Consider the following 20,553-nt stretch of genomic DNA (forward strand, 5'->3'; position numbering starts at 1 on the left):
ATATGGTTTCTTCCCTAGTGTCCCCTTTCCACTTAGTCTCCCCTTGTGTCGCGATTTAGGAACACCAATCGGGTAAAGGTCGGGAATAAAGTCAACACAAAACTTAATGGCCTCCTCTATTCCATATCCCTTGGCGATGCTTCCTTCTGGCCGAGCATGGTTATGAACATATTTCTTTAGGACTCCTATAAACCTCTCAAAGGGGAACATGTTGTGCAGGAACACAGGACCGAGAATATTAATCTCCTTGACTAGGTGAACTAGGAGGTGTGTCATGATATTAAAGAAGGAATGAGAGAACACCAACTCAAAGCTAATAAAACATTGAACCACATCATTCTGTAGTTTAGCTAGATCCATTGGATTGATTGCCTTCTGAGAAATTGCATTGAGAAATGCACATAGCTTCACGGTGGCTAGACGTACATTTGGAGGTAGAATTCCTCGTAATGCAACTGGAAGCAATTGCGCCATGAGCACGTGGCAGTCATGGGACTTTAAGGTTAGGAATTTCTTCTTTGGCACATTTATTATACCCTTTATATTCGAGGAGAATCTAGATGGTACCTTGATGCTTGTTAGGCATTCAAACAAGCTTTCCTTCTCTTCTTTGCTAACTTCTTTGCTAAGAGTGTAGCTGGCACGACTTAAGTAATGGCGTCCATCATCTATCTTCTCTGGATGTAGGTTGTCTCGTTCTTTCAAACACCATAGGTCCTGTCGTGCTTCAAGTGTTTCCTTAGGCTTCCCATACACACCCATGAAGCCTAGCAAATTCACATAAAGATTCTTCGTCAGGTGCATCACGTCGATCACTCTATGGACCTCTAGGACTTGCTAATAGGGTAGCTCTCAAAATATAGACTTCTTCTTCCACATGAGTGCGTGACTGTCGGCGTCGTTCGGAACAGGTTCGCTGCCATGTGCCTTTCCAAATACTACTTTCACATCCTTGACCATATTGAGTACATCCTCACCAGTTCGGTTGCTCGGCTTAGTCTGGTGGTCTGTCTTACTTTTAAAATGCTTGCCTTTCTTTCTTAGGGGGTGATTCACAGGAAGAAATCAATGATGGCCAAGGTACATGACCTTTCGATATTTTTTCAAGCATATACCTTTAATGTCATCGAAACCGTGCGTGCATGCATTATATCCCTTATTTGATTGTCCTGAAAGATTACTTAGAGCAGGCCAATCATTGATTGTTACGAACAACAATGCTCGCAGGTCAAAATGCTCCTATTTGTGCTCATCCCACACACGTACACCTGGTCTGTTCCACAAAAGTAGAAGTTATTCAACTAGTGGCCTCAGGTACACATCGATGTCGTTGCTAGGTTGCCTTAGGCCTTGGATGAGCACTGACATCATAATAAACTTACGCTTCATGCATAACCAGGGAGGAAGATTTAGATACATAGAGTAACATGCTAAGTGTTATGACTACTGCTCTGCTCCCCGAAAGGATTCATACCATTCGTACTTAAAGGAAACCTTAAGTTTTTTGCGTCATTTACAAACTCTGGGAATTCTCTATCGATTGCTCTCCACTGGGACCCATGAGCAGGGTGTCTCAACATATTGTCTACCTTACGGTCTTCTTTGTACCATCGCAACAACTTTGCATGGTCTTTGTTTCTAAATAGACGTTTCAATCGTGGTATTATAGGAGCATACCATATAATCTTGGTAGGAATTTTCTTCATGGGACGTTCGCCCTTAACATCACCCGGGTCATATCGCCTGATCTTATACCGCGATGCATGACATACCGGGCATGCATCTAACTTCTCGTACTCCTCGCCACGGTAGAGGATGCAGTCATTAGGACATGCATGTATCTTCTAGATTTCTAATCCCAAAGGGCAGACTACCTGTTTTGCTTCGTACGTAGTGGCATGCAATTCGTTATCCTTCAGAAGCATCTTCTTTTGGATTTTCAATAACTCCCCAAATCCCTTGTCAGATACACCATTCTTTGCCTTCCATTGCAGCAATTCCAGTGTGGTATCCAACTTTTTCTTTGGGTATAGCAATTTTTTGTGATCCTCTAGCATGCGCTCGAACTTGATCTTCTCCTTTTCATTTTCGCATTCTCTTTGTGCATCACGAATGGCCTGACCAAGATCATCAGCGGGCTCATCTTCTGCCCCTACCTCTTCTTCAGCTTCCCCCATTGCAGTATCATTGAAGGCACCATATTCAGCAATAATGTCACCATCGTCCCATTGTTCTTCTTCACCTTTTTCCATTATAACCCCAGTTTCTCCGTGCTTCGTCCAACAAATATAGTTTGGCATGAAACCTGACTTCAACAAGTGTGAATGAAGACTCCTTGAGTTAGCATATTCCTTCAAATTCTTACATATGGCACATGGGCAGCATATGAAATCATGCGATTGTTTGCCTCGGCCACATGTAAGAAAGAATGCACGCCCTCAATGAACTCTTGGGAGCGGCGATCAGCATTGTACATCCAATGTCAGCTCATCTGCATTACATGACATACATACCATATTAAAACATAGAACATAATTAGTTAATTATACGACATGCATGCCACCACACAAGATATTAATTTATGAAAGTCTCGCTACAATGTAGACAATCCCAACTACCACTAAAAAAACTAAAGCTAAAATGCACTTCAGCAGCATAAGGATTTCGCGACCAATCCCAACTAAAACAGACAGATCATGCGTTTGTTCAACATCTATGGGCTTCTTCCGCAGGATCACTGCCTCATCAGCCGTCGTAGCCGCCTGTGCAAGAGAGTTTTGCACGTGTTCAACATACTCTTTCTTCCAGTACCAGCCTAAACATCTAGTGTCATCCCACTGAAATTAAAACAAAAAATTAGAACTTTAATCACAATCATCATGAAAATAAGTATAAATTAATCATAATCATCAAATATGACAAAATAACTCACATTGCGATTCGAACACTTATAGAAGATACGACCCTTGTTGGGACACTCCTTCCTCACCCGGTACTCCATCACAATCTTCTCCTCACACTTGCCGCATGCAATGAGAGGGAGGTCCGGCCTCAGTCGCTTTGGAACCCGATGAGAGGCCAAGGGCCCAGAAGCAGTTGCCATCTACTCTCTATACTCATTTTTAATATAATATAAATTTCTCATTTTATAAACAAATAAAATTAAAAAAACTCTAAAATTCTCTATATCTCTAAACCATAAAGTGTGCTATGCATGCTAGAAATGAAAGCTGAATACTAGTTTTGAATAACTACTTTAACATTCCTTCATCCAAATATGCAAACTTTAAAGTGATTTTGAGCTTAAATGGCTTACAAATAAAAAAAATCCACCATAAAAAACCACATATATCTAGTCCACAAAATGAGATATGCTACTGATGAAACATGAGAGTATAAAGTTGGTAACCTTTAGAACCGAAGAATCGATGGAGGAATCGAAGAAATCTTATGATTACCGGCGATGAGGAAGAAGAGAGGCCGGCAATGAAGCAAAAATACTGAGCTCGAAGTGGCTCGGGCTCGGGGAGGAAGAAGGGGTATATAGGAGGGGATCTTTAGTCCCGGTTGGAGACAGCAACCGGGACTAAAGGTCTCTTTCTAGTCCCGGACGGAGCCTCCTGCCGGGAGTAGACTTTTACTCCCGGTTGGAGGGACCAACCGGGAGTAAAAGTTAACCTTTAGTTTCGGTTGGTAGCTCTAACCGGGACTAAAGGTCCCCTGCAGCAAAAGCCTGCCGCAGTAGCCATTGGGCAGGGACCTTTAGTCCCGGTTGGAGCTACCAACCGGGACTAAAGGTTTCTCTAGTCCCGGGCGCGAAAAATACCGGGACTAAAGCCAAATTTCGAAGTGGATCAAAAGTCATTTCTCTACTAGTGCCCGAATCCACCCTAACACATGGAGTGAATCCGATAATATTCAAACAAGACCTAAAGTTTGTTTTCACAGTTCAATCTTTCTTAGAAACTATTCTGGAAACCTACCGAGGGAAAACCCACTTGTAATTAAAATGAATGAATATTGTAGCACATACCCAGGTGTAAGTAGCCACATGTAAACCAAGAAGCTGGACACCATGTTCAAAAACTCGAGAAAACCAAGCGACAAAGGTTTAAACGAGGGGTTTTCAATGATCAAGAGCAGCTAGGTAGATAAAATGCTGATGTGTTATCATAATTAAGAGGAAAGATAAGGAATTGATTTCTTAGGGTGGCTACGATGATGACTTATGAGCTAGCTCTAACCATATTATTTCATACTGTAGAAGAGAGGAAAATATATCTCATGATTAACAGCTAGGCTTATAGTTTTATACACACATTCTAAGATTATGTAAGACTGTCATGTGACACTGTCCATATTATAATAAGCTATATGCTAAAAATTAACATTATTAGAGGAGTTGTCTTAGAGGTAGTAACTAGCTCATACTATTGAGGGTGCCCTTATACAATAAACCATGTTTACAAGGGAACCAAGATAGGGCTAAGTAGGTAAAATGCTAACGTGGCATTGCAATTAAGAAGGAGAGAGAAGGAATTCTACAAAAAAAATCATGTTTTACACAGGAACCAAGATAGAAAGAGCTATAATATTTTTCAACCTCAAGATCCCAACATTCTCTTGAGCATCCATGTCAGCTGAGCTACGCGACGCCTACACAACTGATGCTATTTTTAACTAAAAATTTATAAATCTTATATTGTATATTTGATGACACTTTAAACGATCTCAAATAAAAAGGTTGTTAAATGCAGAGTTGTAAATCTTGTCGAGTATTATAACTTTGATGAGACTTTGTCTCCATTCGGCATTGTAAACCATCTAAGAACTTAAACTGAATATTAGGACATGTGAACCATCTCAATGAAAAAGTTGTTAACTATAAAGTTGTTAGATATTTTTGAATACTTTAATTTTGGTACAAACTTTATCTTAGTCCGACCACATATGAAAATTTTATGTTTTTTTTTATGCAGAACAACCTATCACTGTCGAAGTGGCAGTGAAAGTCCGCTTATTATTGTCGGTTAAGCCACGAACTGATAATGATAGTCAGACAATGATTGCATGTTGTGTAATAGTGTAATTTTTATATTAATTGATAAGTATGAAAACTCTCTCTCAAATAATATGGCCCTGAAACCATCTCTCAAGTATTATGCCAAGCGTTACAACAGGCAGGAGGAGTCTTACAAAATGGAGTTACCAAGCTCTGCTCAAATCCATCTAGTGGTGTGTCCCAACTGAAGAAATATTACCACACCGGGCACAGGTCAGCACTTAATTGTCTTCTATCATTACTGATTCAACTGTGGCGCTACCAGTTCAGATTCCAGATTCCAGAATCCAGATTCGTCTCAAGGGGAGGTGCCACTACGACTGTCAGTAGGGTTCAATACTAAAATGGGATGATGGTGCTCATGCTGTAACATCATGGGAAGATGAAGCAAATTTCCTCTGCCTCTTTCCATCAGCACCAGCTTGATGCAAGCTGGCTGTTAAGAGGTGGAGAATGTGTACACACGGCAGGAGTAGTGGCTGATCAGAACTAAATAAATGTAGCTTTGGTGTTTAGAATATAGTTTGGGCCGGAAGATAGATGTTGTTGGGCCGTTAGTGGGTGTGTTCTGTGGCCCAGTGACCGGTGCTGTACTCCTGGCTTTTCCGACTGCAGCTTGTTGGGCTGCTTGGGCCGTATCCAACCTGTAGATACGTATGGGCCCACGTACTCATAATTGCTTAAGTTATTAAATAAAAATCAGATACGCCAGGGATACCTACCGGGGCCCTATCAGCCGTGTATCCGTATCGGATACGTATTCGATACGGGATACATCCGATACGGGAATACGGGATACGACCCTGACCTGAAGTGTAGTGGCAAAGTCGCGTAGCGTAACGCGGACAAGGCTCGGTGGCGCTGTCCGCTCTCCGCAACGTTGCATTCATCTCGACCGGCGCCGACCCCTTATTTTATTTTTATACAAGGAGCCTGGAGCCGTGCCGTTCCGGCCGGGCCCGCTGCAGCTGCGCGCCCGTCACGTGGCGTCGTCCGCTTCGGTCGGGACGGCTCCGTCTCCGCCCCGCCCCGCTCCGGCCGCGCGCTCCCTTACGCATTGCCGATTCCGACAAGAAACGAACAGACCGCTCGCTCCCTTCCGCTCCTCCTTGCTGACACCACCGCTTGCCTAGATACGTACAGAGAGGACTCGGTGCAACCGAAACGGTGCAGAGACAAGACCGAGACTGGTATCGTCGCCGTCGCGCTCAGCAAATAGTGGAGTGGAGTATCCTACTACCCTGACCAATGCTAGCTAGCTCTAGCTGCGCTGTTGCCATATCGGTCGAGCCGAAGCAACCACCTGCCCCATTTCGATACGCGCGAGGGAACGGGATCGGAAGAGGAGTGTGGGCAGACAAGAGACAACAGGGGAACGTTCCAATCAACTACCGATGCAGCGGGACGCGAGAAGCTGGTCGCCGGCGGCGGCCACGGAGGCCGGCCCTTACGCGATGCCTTCGCCCGTGCAGCCGTCGTCCAGGAGTCAGTGCGGCGCGGTGCCACATGTCACTTGAGCCATATCTCCTGCTGTCCGGTGCTGCTTGTTTTCTGACGGTTGTTCTCGATCGATCGGTTGTTCCGCGCGCATGCAGGCACGAAGGAGACGGTGAAGAATGCGCTGTCGCGGTGGGGGCGGAAGGTCGGTGAGGCGACCAGGAAGGCCGAGGATCTGTCGCGCAACACATGGCAGCACTGTGGGTGATTGATTGTTCTCTTCATCTACATACACTTAAGCTTGTGTGTGATCTATGGAATTGATTTGATTCTAACTGATTTGATTCTTTGGGCAGTGAGGATGGCGCCTAGCATCGCGGAGGCCGCGGTGGGGAGGATCGCGCAGGGGACCAAGGTGCTGGCGGAAGGCGGCCACGACAAGATATTCCGGCAGGCCTTCAGCGCCCCGCCGGACGAGCAGCTGCGCAAGTCCTACGCGTGCTACCTCTCCACGGCCGCCGGCCCGGTGATGGGCGTCCTGTACCTGTCCACGGCCAGGGTCGCCTTCTGCAGCGACAGCCCCCTGTCCTATGAGGGTTCCGGCGGCGACAGAACGGAGTGGAGCCACTACAAGGTAGGAGAATCGCTGTCACAGCTCCACGCTCCCATCCCATGTTCTACCTCTAGATGTGAAGGACCGGAAACGGCGATCAGAGGAGGGTGAATGGGAGCCTCAAATTTCTTTCGAAATCTTCGACCACTGTCCCAATATCAATCCCCAAAAAGCATACGTGATAGACTTGATGACCACGACCCTAAGAAGGGTGGATGCTCCCTCAGAACACAGCGGATCACCACAAAGCAAACGGAACACAGATCGGAGCCCAAACGAGCAAACTCCCAAAAGAAAACAGCACTGCCCCTGCAAATATCGGACACATCCGGTATTATATCGGACACGTCCGGTATTTTCGGACACGTCCAGTATTATCTCGGACACGTCAGGTATTTTCAGCAGCAAGCTAACCAAAAGAGAAAAATCCAAAACCCCATCAAACGGTGTCCAAAAATCATGAAATTTTAACCATAGCTCTTTAGACACCGAGGGAAGATCTCCACCAAATTTCAGCTCAAAACTCCAAAGTGAGAAATATCGAACACGTCCTAGATCATATCGGACGCGTCCGGTATGAGCGAGCAGTTTCTCGGGAAAAAAATCAAATCAAGCCATAACTTGATCAAATCAACTCCAAATGACTTGAAACTTTGCTCAAGGGTTCACAAGCGAGTAGAAAGGCAACCTCTAAAGGATCATGGCCCGAGACAAACTCTAGCTCCATGAATCGAAGGAATAGAAGAATCCCCAAAAAATAGGTCAAGAACTAAAATTGCCCGGATCTGCGATCTCGTGAGGAATTAGTGGATTTTCTTCGGTGGAAAGCTTCTCCTCATGTCATTGATCGATCCAAGGCAACAAGAACGAACCAAAATCATCCCAAAACGAAGAAACGAGAGGGGAAACAGGAAGGAACAAAAGGAGCTCGTGAAGAACACCAAAATCACATCAAGAACACAAATAAATCATGAATACCGGAGGACATACGGTGGTTACGGCCACCGATTCCTTCAAAACCAAGTCACAATTTAAGTTGTGGGCCTCTCTCATACATAGGAGTAAACTAGAGGAAGAAACCCTAAAGGAGAAAATAAAAACTAGAGGAGATGAGGGAGATGGGGGCTCCCTCATCCTATTTAACAGGGCTATTACACATTTCCAGTTTTGCCCCTGGATACAAATGAGTTGAACCGCTAAGCCCAAGGGCGTTGTTGTCCAACCCGGTATAATCTTGATCCGACGGCCACCGCGCCTTCTCATCGGTAGCTTCGCCTCGACGCGAACTCCCCGATGCCGCCACGTGCCGTCCGTCCCTCCTCGGAACCTCCGCCCGGGTTTTGAGGCCCAAACCCGTAAACCGTCCATCCGATGGTTTTGAGGTCCAAACCATCAAACCGTTCGCGAGTAGCGTACTCCATACGCGTCCCCCGCCATCCGACGCATGTCACCGCCGTCCTCGACCGGTTGGCCCGCCAAGTCCTCCTGAGCCTCGCTCGACTCACGCGCCCGCCGTCTTGACCCGGTCAACACCGTCACTCCATGTCTTCTTGCACTTGTCGATGTCCCAAGTGTCAGCCACCGCGGCTAGTCACCCGGCCTCTGGGTCCCTCGGTCCAAGCCTCACGTCCGTCCTTCACCGCTCCCGGTCTGTCGGCACGGCACGTCCTTCTTGACCTTCACCTCGCCGTCGACCACCGCATCCGAGCTCCACACCTGCACAACACAAGCCAAAAGATATGTCGCACACATAGCTTTCACCATGGTAGGGTTAGTCACCACTCAACCCACTTCGTGGATCACATTGACAATCACTCATCACAAAACGAACATACAAGGGTACTTGTCAACCTTGTGTTCGCAATCTCCCCCTTGATGAGTGCATTGTCAACACCAATACACGAACAGCTTGAGCAAAAGAAAAAGAAAAAGAAGAGAAAAGAAAGAACTCACCCAAATGACCAAAAGCCAAAGAAAAACCAAGAACTGGGTCATTTGAAAATGAGCAAAACTTGGTCCTCAAAGACATGGGCAACGGCTCGACGCAACCAAGTAAAACAAAGCTAGCCCTCAAGAAGAGACAACGGGCTCAACACCACTAGCAAAGCTCGAAAAGCTAAAAACCTGCTAGACCCTCCAGAAGAGGCAAAGGCTCAACACATCTAGCAAAACACCTTAAATGCAACTCCCCCTGAACAAGTGCAATCTCTCTCAAATGAATGCATATCTCTCAACTTTAGGTGAAATTGGAAGTTTTCTCCCCCTTTTCTAAATATTTCTCCCCTTGTGTCCCCTTGTGACATTGTGAGTGTGGAAACTTCTCCCCCTTGTTAACACATGCACTTATCAAGCTAGAGCCCAAGAATTGCAACTCCCCCTCAAAACAAGCTATGAATGTAGAAATGCACGAATGCAGAAGCTTCAAGATTATAGCAAGTAGATTGAAAGAATGCTCTAGTGGATGCTGTCATGTATATATAGCAACACATACAAGTGCTAGCAAATGCTCAAGGTGACCAAATGAGACGAAATATGGCATTTAAGCAAGTTTGATCAAGTTTGAGCAATTGTAAAAGAGGTTCACCACCAAAGGAGCACATAGCAAAAATAGACAGGAGATCGACCTTGTGCTACACATGTATGCAAAGTGAACTACCCCAAACAAAGTTCACACATCATGTCAAGAGACAAACTGGTGGTTTGATCAAATTTGAGACACCAATTGAAAGTTATCAGAGTTATGCAGCGTATTACCAAAGTTTGTCAGACAAGTGTGTGCGAGAGTTTATCTGTGCCATCAAAACCTAACTTAGCGACCATGTCAAGCCTATGCCAAAGGCAATCAGAAGCTTAAGACAATGATCTCGGTATCCATTACAGAGCTCAAGTTCACCAATAAGTGCAATTTGGAGCTGTCTCGATACTCTGACATAGGATAGTACAGACCCATCCCGATCTTTTCAAATCACTTAGTTTGATTTTCAAGTTTTAGCACAAATTCAAGTTTCTCAAGCAAGTGTGTAACTCAAGGTATGAGCCGTAGCAACTAAGCATATATATGAAGCAAGAAAAAGATCTCGACACATTCTACACATGCTAGTGCCACAAGTAGTGGTGAACACATTTCATGTTTCAACAAGTTTTAATCAAGTTCACAGTTTGGAAAACAAGCTTAGCTCATAACATGTATCAATTGATCAAAAGGAGCCTAAGCCAAAAGCACATCATTGTATATCCATAACATCCCCAACAAGAGCATAGTGTCAATCTAGCTACTATAAGGATGAAGCTCAGGATGCAATATGATACATGATGATATGATATGCAAGAATGATATAAAAACAAAAACAAAGGCTAAACTACAAAGAAAAGCAAAACTAGAATACAACAACCAAAGTTCCCCTCCTCTAAAAAGGGAAACAAACTCAAAGCTCCCCTCGCAAGCGAGCAAACTGGGCTTGATCAAGTGGTTTGGTGAAGATATCTGCGAGCTGGTTTTGGGTTTCAATGCGGTGCAGATCGATATCACCTTTCTCATAGTGGTCACACAAGAAGTGAAAGCGAACTTCTATGTGCTTTGTCTTTGAGTGAAGGACTGGGTTTTTGGCTACACTTATGGCACTGGTGCTGTCACAAAACAAAGGCACTCGCCTAAACTCTAACCCAAAGTCTCTCAGAGTAGCTATCATCCAAAGCAACTGGGAACAACAAGCAGCAGCAGCAACATACTCAGCTTCTGTGGTGGATTGGGCGACGCTAGACTGCTTGCGAGAAGACCAAGACACAAGAAAAGATCCAAGAAACTGACAAGTCCCCGAAGTGGACTTCCTCTCAACACAACAACCAGCATAATCCGCATCAGAATACCCACAAAGAGAAAGAGAGGAGGAGACTGAAAACCAAAGACCAAACTCAGGTGTGAAACGAAGGTACCTAAGGATCCGCTTGATGGCTTGACAATGAGACGTGCGTGGCAAAGACTGAAAGCGCGCGCACAAGCAGACTGCGAACTGGATGTCTAGTCTCGTCGCCGTTAGGTACAGCAGGGACCTGATCATGCTTCGGTATTCCTTCTGGTCCACGGCTTCTCCCTCCTTGTCCTCATCTAGGGCCGTCATGGTTGACATGGGCGTCGAAAGAGGCTTGGCCTCACCCATATCAAATTTCTTGAGCACATCCTTGGTGTACTTGCCTTGGTGCATGAACATCCCCTCACGAGTTTGCTTGATTTGCAGCCCAAGGAAGAAAGTCAATTCACCCATCATGCTCATCTCAAATTCCCTGCTTATAGTATCTGAAAACTTGGCAACAAGAGCATGAGAAGAGCCACCAAAGATTATATCATCCACGTATATCTGAACCAAAAGGATGTCTGTGCCTTGCTTGAGGAGGAACAAAGTCTTATCTACGGAACCCATCCTAAAACCCTTATCAAGCAAGAAAGCTTTTAAACGCTCATACCAGGCTCTCGGGGCTTGTTTCAAACCATACAAGGCTTTGTGGAGTTTAAAAATATGGTTGGGGTACTTTGGATTTTCAAAGCCAGGGGGTTGCCTCACATAAACCTCTTCCTCTATGTACCCATTCAAGAAGGCACTCTTTACATCCATCTAATACAGCTTGAACCCTTTCGAAGCTGCAAATGCTAAAAGAATCCTAATGGCTTCTAGACGGGCAACAGGAGCAAAGGTTTCTTCATAGTCTATTCCCTCTTTTTGGCAAAAACCCTAAGCCACTAATCTCGCCTTGTTTCTCACCACCACCCCATCCTCACTCTGCTTGTTCTTGTAAACCCACTTTGTACCTATGGGGTGGCACTCTGGTGGAGGTGGAACTAAAACCCACACTTGGTTCCGCTCAAAGTTCTCTAACTCCTCGTGCATAGCATTAACCCAATCGGCATTAGATAGTGCGTGTCCAATATCTCGAGGCTCAAAAGAAGCTACAAAAGCAGAATGAGCGAAATGGGAAATATGATAAGACTTGGAACGCGTTACCCTTTCGTCGATGTCGCCGATCATGGTCTGAGGAGGATGGCGTCGCTGGATATGTCGAGGTGCACCCAAAGATGAAGTCGCCTCCCCCTCATCCACAGCTGGGGCCTCCTCAGTCAATTGAGGAAGCGGCTCTCACGGACCCCATGAAGTAGAGGTGGAGGGCTCGGGGCCATGAGCCGAAGTGGTCGAAGCTGGCTCGATCGGGGTAGCTGGTTGAGATGGCTTGGGATCATCCCAATCGATGTCATTGTCATCCTCAACGAAAATGCTGTCACCCATCTCTTCATCACCTGCACGTTCAAAGATAGAAATAGAAGAGGGCATGGTTTCGTCAAAGGTGACTTCACAAGTCTCCACGACACGGTTAGTCTCAAGATTAAGCACACGGTACGCATATGAATGAGAAGCGTAACCGAGGAATATACCGTCCGAAGATCTAGATTCAAACTTGTCAAGATTACCTTGCTTAAGAATGAAGCACCTGCAATCGAAGACTAAAAAATGACTCACCTTGGGTGGACGCCCAAACCGCAACTCGTAGGATGTCTTCTTTAAGAAAGCATGAAGAAAAATGTGGTTTGAAACATGGCAGGCGGTGTTGATGGCTTCGGCCCAGTAACGCCTAGGAGTCCTATGCTCATCGAGCATCGTCCTGGCCATTTCAACCAAAGTCCGATTTTTGCGCTCAGCAACACCATTCTACTGAGGGACATAGGGCAAAGAAAACTGATGTTCAAGACCCAAGGAAGCACAGAAGGTGTCAAACTAAGAGTTTTTGAACTCAGTGCCATTGTCACTGCGGATAGCTCGTATGGCATTCTTTGGTAACTCAGTTTGCAACCTCAAGATCAAGTCACGAGCATGAGAAAACGCTTCGTCCTTGCCCTCCATGAAAAACACCCAAGAATAGCGAGAAAAATCATCCACGATCACAAGAACGTACCACTTCCCTCCCTCTGATCGAACCCGAGCCGGACCAACAGTGTCCATATGGAGTAGCTCACCGGGTCTCATGGTCATGACCTGAGTCACTGGAGGATGGGAAGCAGCAACCATCTTTCCGTGGCGACAGGGATGGCATACCAGATCCTTCTCAAACTTAAGTTTGGGCAATCCTCGGATCATGTCAAGAGAACTCAACCTCACTAGGAGATCGAAGCTCAAGTGACCAAGTCTCCTATGCCACTTCCACAAATCAGAAGATCCGACAACCAAACAGCGAGAAGAACCGAAAGATTGAGAGAAATCAGCTCTGAAAACTCGACCGAAAGGAACAATCTGACAAACTAGATGTCCCTAAGAATCGAGCACACGAGAAAGTCCAGTCTTAAAGCGCACCTCAAACCCATCTTGAAGGAGTTGCGAAACAGAGAGCAAATTGAAATGCAGGCTTAAAACCAAAGCAACGTCCTTCAAGATAAAAGACTCATTGACCCGAATGGTCCCACGAGACAGCACCTTACCTTTGCTATTGTCCCCAAATGTGATGTACTCTATGTATTGCATGGGGTCAAGGCTGGAGAACCATTTGGAACTTCTGGTCATGTGGCGCAAACAGCCAAAATCAACAAGCCACGTGTTCTCTAGGCCTCCGCTCTACATCAATAGAAAGACAGGGGGTGAGCAAATGGCACAACACTGGGGTTAGTGAAGTGAGGAGAATACCAGTGTTGAGTCATTTGCCCTAGAAAAGTGTTAGGAAAAACACCATACATGCCATGTCCCATTGGAGAGAAGCGATCACCACGTGGGGGAAAACGTGGTCCGCTAGGAGTGTGGGACTGAAAGCCACCGTCACGAGGTCCAGAGTAATATAGATCATGACTTGGGCCATGCCAGGCACGACCACCATGTGGTCTCGCCACCTGAGGCCTAGCACCTTGAGGCATTGCACCTCTAGGCCTAACACTGTGCCTCTGAACAGGCGGTACATGTACACCATGGGGAGGACGGTACATGTTCCGGTTGTTCAACTCATACTTGCGCCGCTCATCTCTCTTCCTCCTAAAGCAAAACTCAGCCAAATGACCATCTCTATGGCAATAGTCACAGTGGTACCTCACCTCTCTCTTGGATGGTGGTTGACTCACTCTCTTGTGGATGTGGTTCACTCTCTGAGGCTTTTTGGCTTTAGGAAGGGGTGCACTAGAGATGTTGGGTAGAGTATCGAGTGAGTTCCAAAAGTGGTTCGGTTTGGGAACCCAAACTTGCTTGGATGGTGGAGCTTTTGGTGGTTCTTCAAACACACCATCTTTGATCATAGGCTTGGTAGACCCTGGTGGAGGGATCTTGATCAATTTGGGAGTGTTGGTGGGTTTCTCACTTGGATTCAAACCACTATGTTCACCAACCTTGCCATAGACATGCTCACCCTTCCCACCTATAGCAAAGCCTACTCCCGATGAGTCAGTTCCCCGCCTAAACTAGCTCACCATTATGCCCAACTGAGGCTCACTGCACGACACCTAGCTCAAGATGGACCGAAGTTGTGTGTTTTCTTCCTCGGTTCCCATCTTGTCGTGCCTGCAGGACTCAAGCTCCAACACCAAAGCTTCACATCGAACACATGTAGTGGTGGTGCTATCTAAGTTGGCCTTCTCAAACTCAGCAAGTTTGGCAACCTTCTCTACCAACTCAGATTGCAAGCCTGAGCAGGACTTGCATGCACCGAGCAACCCAGAATGAGACTTCAGCTCATCACATTCATCAAGCAAAACAGCATACTTGGATTGCAAGTCAGAGAGGTTAGACATGTGTATAGCGCACTCATCGCACTCCTCCTCCTCTAACACCACTACACCACTCTTGGCAAGCTCCAACTCCTTCAAAGCAACCTCTAGCTGGTCCTTAAACTCTTTTCTCTTGCGGGCAGCACGCTTAAGCAACTTATCTTGACTCATCAATGTATCATTCATAGTATCAAGCTCAAGCATAAGTGAGTCAAGTGTGGGCGGTACCTCATTTTCGTCATCGTCGATGTCGATGTCCTTTTTGAGCTTTGCTCCACCGTCAACCGCCATAGTGCAAAACCCACCACGGTTTGCACCGGCAACAAAGCAGAGACCATTGAGCTTGTCCTCGTGCTTCTTCTTGGACTCATCGTCGGTCGAGGGAGAAGAAGAGTGATCATCGTCGGAGTCGTCGTCGAGGTCGCTGAGGGAGGCGAGGAAGGCGCGTTCTTGAGCTTTGGCCTTCCTACGGTACGCCTTCTTGATCACCTCCTTGTCGAAGCCGCCCTTGGCCTTGTTCTTGCCGGAGGTGTAGTCGCGCTTATCCTTGCGCTTGCCGGAGTCGTACTTGTTGGTGAAGGGCTTCTTCTTGGGGCAGTGCATGACAAAGTGGTCCGGATCTCCACATCCATAGCATCCCTCCTTCGGGCCACCACTGCATCGGCGGTTCAAACGGTTGTTGTGAAACCGAGAGAACTGACTGATGACGAGTGCCAACTCATCATCCCCAAGAGACTCCAGCTGCTCCTCTGTGACTGACATCAAGCACGACAAAGAGAAAGAAGCTTGTGAAGGGTTAGTTAATGAACTTGAACCACTACCTGAGACCAAAGCCATGGTTGGTGCAGAAGGATTCTTGAGCTTGGCTTGGGTTTGGTAGTCGATCTCTGTGGACTTGAGCTTGCTGAAAAGCTCGTCGATGGTGAGGGTGTCGTAGTTGGCCGACTCGATGATCGCCGACACCTTCACATCCCATACCTTTCGATCAAGGGCATAGAGAAGCTTGAGCGCCCTCTCATGATCACTATAAGGTAGGTTGGCCTTGTTCGCTTTCATTTTGTTGACAATAGTCTGAAAGTGGGAAAACATGGCATCGATGGACTTGCCATCAAACTAAGAGAAGTTCTCATACTCGCGCTTGTACGTCTTGTAGAGTCTGATCTTGACCTGTGCGGTCCCCTCGTGATAGCTCTGAAGCCTCACCTAGATCTCTCGAGCTATAGTACAATCGGAGACACGCTCGAACTCAGAAAGCGAAAGACTCGAGAAAAGCACACTGCGAGCTTTGCTATTTGCGTTGTGCCGATCCTTGTGATCCTGGGTGGTACGGGCCGCAACAGGGAGCACAACGTAAGTAGCATCCTCACAAATTTCCTAGACGAGCCAATCAATCCCCTGGAGATGCGCAGACATGCGGATCTTCCAATAAGGATAGTTGGACCCATCAAAGTGCGGTGGTTTACCGGAACCACGCTCCATGTCGCCTTCGTGAATCATGGACCGATTAAGGTGGAATGATCCTTAACCGTCTCCAATACCAATTGAAGGACCGGAAACGGCGACTAGAGGGGGGGGGTGAATGGGAGCCTCAAATTTCTTTCGAAATCTTCGACCACTGTCCCAATATCAATCCCCAAAAAGCATACATGATAGACTGATGACCACGACCCTAGATAAGGGTGGATGCTCCCTCAGAACACAGCGGGTCACCACAAAGCAAACGGAACATAGATCGGAGCCCAAATGAGCAAACTCCCAAAAGAAAACAGCACTGCCCCTGCAAATATTGGACACGTCCGGTATTATATTGGACACGTCCGGTATTTTCGGACACGTCCGGTATGATCTCGGATACGTCAGGTATTTTCAGCAGCAAGCTGACCAAAAGAGAAAAATCCAAAACCCCATCAAACGGTGTCCAAAAATCATAAAATTTTAACCATAGCTCTTTAGACACCAAGGGAAGATCACCACCAAATTTCAGCTCAAAACTCCAAAGTGAGAAATATCGGACACGTCCTAGATCATATCGGACGTGTCCGGTATGAGCGAGCAGTTTCTCGGGAAAAAAATCAAATCAAGCCATAACTTGATCAAATTAACTCCAAATGACTTGAAACTTTGCACAAGGGTTCACAAGCGAGTAGAAAGGCAACCTCTAAAGGATCATGGCCCAAGACAAACTCTACCTCCGTGAATCGAAGGATTTGAAGAATCCCCCAAAAAATAGGTTAAGAACTAAAATTGCCCGGATCTACGATCTCGTGAGGAATTAGTGGATTTTCTTCGGTGGAAAGCTTCTACTCATGTCATTGATCCATCCAAGGCAACAAGAACGAACCAAAACCATCCCAAAACGAAGAAACAAGAGGGGAAACAAGAAGGGACAAAAGGAGCTCATGAAGAACACCAAAATCACATCAAGAACACAACTAAATCTTGAATCCCGGAGGACATACGGTGGTTATGGCCACCGATTCCTTCAAAACCAAGTCACAATTTGAGTTGTGGACCTCTCTCATACATGGGAGCAAACTAGAGGAAGAAACCCTAAAGGAGAAAATAAAAACTAGAGGAGATGAGCGAGATGGGGGCTCCCTCATCCTATTTAACATGGCTATTACACATTCCCAGTTTTGCCCCTGGATACAAATGAGTTGAACCGCTAAGCCCAAGAGCGTTGTTGTCCAACCCGGTGTAATCTTGATCCAACGGCCACCGCGCCTTCTCATCGGTAGCTTCGCCTCGACGCGAACTCCCCGATGCCGCCACGTGCCGTCCGTCCCTCCTCGGAACCTCCGCCCGAGTTTTGAGGCCCAAACCCGTAAACCGTCCATCCGATGGTTTTGAGGTCCAAACCATCAAACCATCCGCGAGTAGCGTACTCCATACGCGTCCCCCGCCATCCGACGCGTGTCACCGTTGTCCTCGACCGGTCAGCCCGCCAAGTCCTCCTGAGCCTCGCTCGACTCACACGTCCGCCGTCTTGACCCGGTCAACACCATCACTTTATGTCTTCTTGCACTTGTCGATGTCCCAAGTGTCAGCCACCGCGGCTAGTCGCCCAGCCTCTGGGTCCCTCGGTCCAAGCCTCACGTCCGTCCTTCACCGCTCCCGATCTGTCGGCATGGCACGTCCTTCTTGACCTTCACCTCGCCATCGACCACCGCATCCGAGCTCCACACCTGCACAACACAAGCCAAAAGACATGTCGCATACATAACTTTCGCCATGGTAGGGTTAGTCATCACTCAACCCACTTCGTGGATCACATTGACAATCACTCATCACAAAACGAACACACAAGGATACTTGTCAACCTTGTGTTCACAAGATGATGGACGAGTGCATGCAGGTGGCGATTCCTCTTCACCGGCTGAGGGCGGCGAGCCCGTCAGCCAACAAGCTGAAGCCCGCGGAGAAGTTCATCCAGCTGGTGTCGGTGGACAGCCACGAGTTCTGGTTCATGGGCTTCGTCAACTACGACAGCGCGGTAGCGCACCTGCAGGAAGCGTTGAGCGGCTTCCGCAACCTGCAGGCGTGACCAGGTCATGAGGACCTCCCCTTCAGTCTCAAGGCAATGGTGTGTGTGTGTTGTCGTACTACTATTTTCATCATGTTGTACCTGTCCGGATTTGCATGACATGTCTTGGTTTGGTTGCCATTGTCACCGAGAGAACAGTCGAATCGTTTTGTTCAGATTTCAGAGAAGACCATGATTATCCATGGCGATGGCTTTGATGATCACGGGCTAGATTAACCTGTGGCTATATATCACGATTCTTCTTTAAAGTGATCGTGTCTTGCAACAAGAGGACTTATGCTGCTGCGCGAATTGCTCATTTGCTGAGAAGGGCATGTTTGGTTTCCTTCACTCGTCCACCGAGCATAGCAGTCTGTTTTAATTAATTCCTATACAAAATACAAATCATGCTTCAATTCCTAAACACACTCCACCTTTGATCGACTTAAAGAAACCTGAACAATGTTTATGATACGGGGAAAAACATATACGACTAGAACAAATCATGCAATCCAATGGAAAAAACTTTTATACAAAACAATGTATACCTAGAACAAATCATGCGAGAACACATGTGGACCGAACCCCGACTCGAATCTAGGGATAGGATCGGCAACGCCCCTGGCGGCCACCCCCTCCCCCAGCCGCCGCCGCTGCTAGCAGCCACCCAGGCATCGGCAGACCTCCCTACTCCCTTCTCGCCCACCAAAAGCCCCACCTTCTCCCTTGCACCAGGCCGCGGATGCGCCACCGCCTCTGACACCGCCGCCCCGGCACTGCCGCGCATGCCTCTACAGGGCGAAGAAGATGGCGTTTATAGCCGCGGGGCGGCTGCCCGGCCAATGATGCCGCCGCCACCGCCCGTGGGGTTCATGCCTCCACCAGCTGCGGAGCCGACGCCTCCGGCCCAGCCATGGGGGGCTGGTGGCCCGGATCTAGGGCTACATGCCCCGATGACGGGGGAGCACCCCCTACCTCTGGGTCGCCGTCCGTCACGGAGAGCATAGTTCATGGCGAGCTTAGCCCGACATGGGATATGAGCTCATCTTATCCCTGTCCCATACTCGATTCTTGTCCCATTGCAGATATCCAAACAAGGATTATGTTATCCACCTTCCCTCATTTCCCATTCCCACCGTCCTTTTCCCACAATTTAAAGGCACATAACCTTTTCATTGCTCCAGCAAAGGCACACAGCCTGCTGCCGTTTCTTCGGGCCTATATGGCAAGGCTTCGGCTCCACCAAAAACAGCTCTGGCTCTAGCTCATCTAAAGGAGCCTCTTTAGAAATGGAGTTGTTGCTGTTTTGGTAAAACATTTCGTAAAGCAACTTCTCCTGGTAGATAAGAAGGCTAAAATGTCTATAATACCCTTGTTTTTTCTTTTTTCTTCTTTTATTTATTTTGTTCTTTCCCTTAGGTGGGTAGGGATAGGGAAAAGGAAATGGATTGGGATAACAACAGGTGGGTATGAGATACTAATATATGGTTTCATACCTATTCGCTTGTTTGGTAGACAATGGAATAGGGATAGGGAATGAAACTTTCATTGAGAAAAATACCCTTGCTCATGAACCAATCACTAATAGTTTGGACGGGGATGGAGATAGGGATAGGGATAGGGATAGAGAAATGTTGTATCCAGGCCATCCATTCTTTACACCTTATTTAACCCTAGCCATTCATTCATTTCCCTTTCCCCATCCCACCCCCTATATCCCAATATCCAAACGGCACCGTACTTTTATATCCCTATCCCAAGCTCATTTCCATATCCAAGCGGTACCTTAGACTATCTCCAACAACATCACCTAAAATACAAGATCCATTCCAAGTAGCGCTACAGGCAAAGTGTTCAATACCTATTTTTGGTCTTCTCCGACAACATGACCCAAAAGAGAACCCTTTTTATAAATGAGTATCCATGAGATAGAATACTCATATATATTTAGGTTGCGCCTCTGCTGCAACCCAAAATAGATTTCACATATAGGTACTCTCTTGGAGGCTGATATAGTATAATCCTGTAGGATCTCTGGTTGGCCTAGAGGAGGTGAATAGGTTTGTCAAAACAAACACTCAAACTTTTATCAAATTCACCCTGCGGCACTGCCGCTCTAGAGGACGGCATTACTGGACTGCGGCACTGCTGGGCCAGAACAGCGGCACTGTCGTACCTACAGACAACTTCAA

The 20,553-nt window shown here is 46.9% G+C and overlaps 1 protein-coding gene across 1 annotated transcript; it reads left to right on the plus strand.

The window, feature by feature from the left end:
- Positions 1-6,399: 6,399 nt before the first annotated feature.
- On the plus strand, positions 6,400-18,382 carry LOC136551953 (GLABRA2 expression modulator-like). Its single transcript, XM_066543478.1, has 4 exons — positions 6,400-6,547; positions 6,658-6,759; positions 6,856-7,133; positions 18,194-18,382. Exons 1-4 carry the CDS (start codon positions 6,457-6,459, stop codon positions 18,380-18,382), a joined length of 660 nt encoding a protein of 219 aa, XP_066399575.1. The 5' UTR covers positions 6,400-6,456.
- The last annotated feature ends 2,171 nt before the right edge of the window (positions 18,383-20,553 follow it).

This window comes from Miscanthus floridulus, chromosome 4 (genome assembly GCF_019320115.1).
Source record: "Miscanthus floridulus cultivar M001 chromosome 4, ASM1932011v1, whole genome shotgun sequence".
Lineage (NCBI taxonomy): Eukaryota > Viridiplantae > Streptophyta > Magnoliopsida > Poales > Poaceae > Miscanthus > Miscanthus floridulus.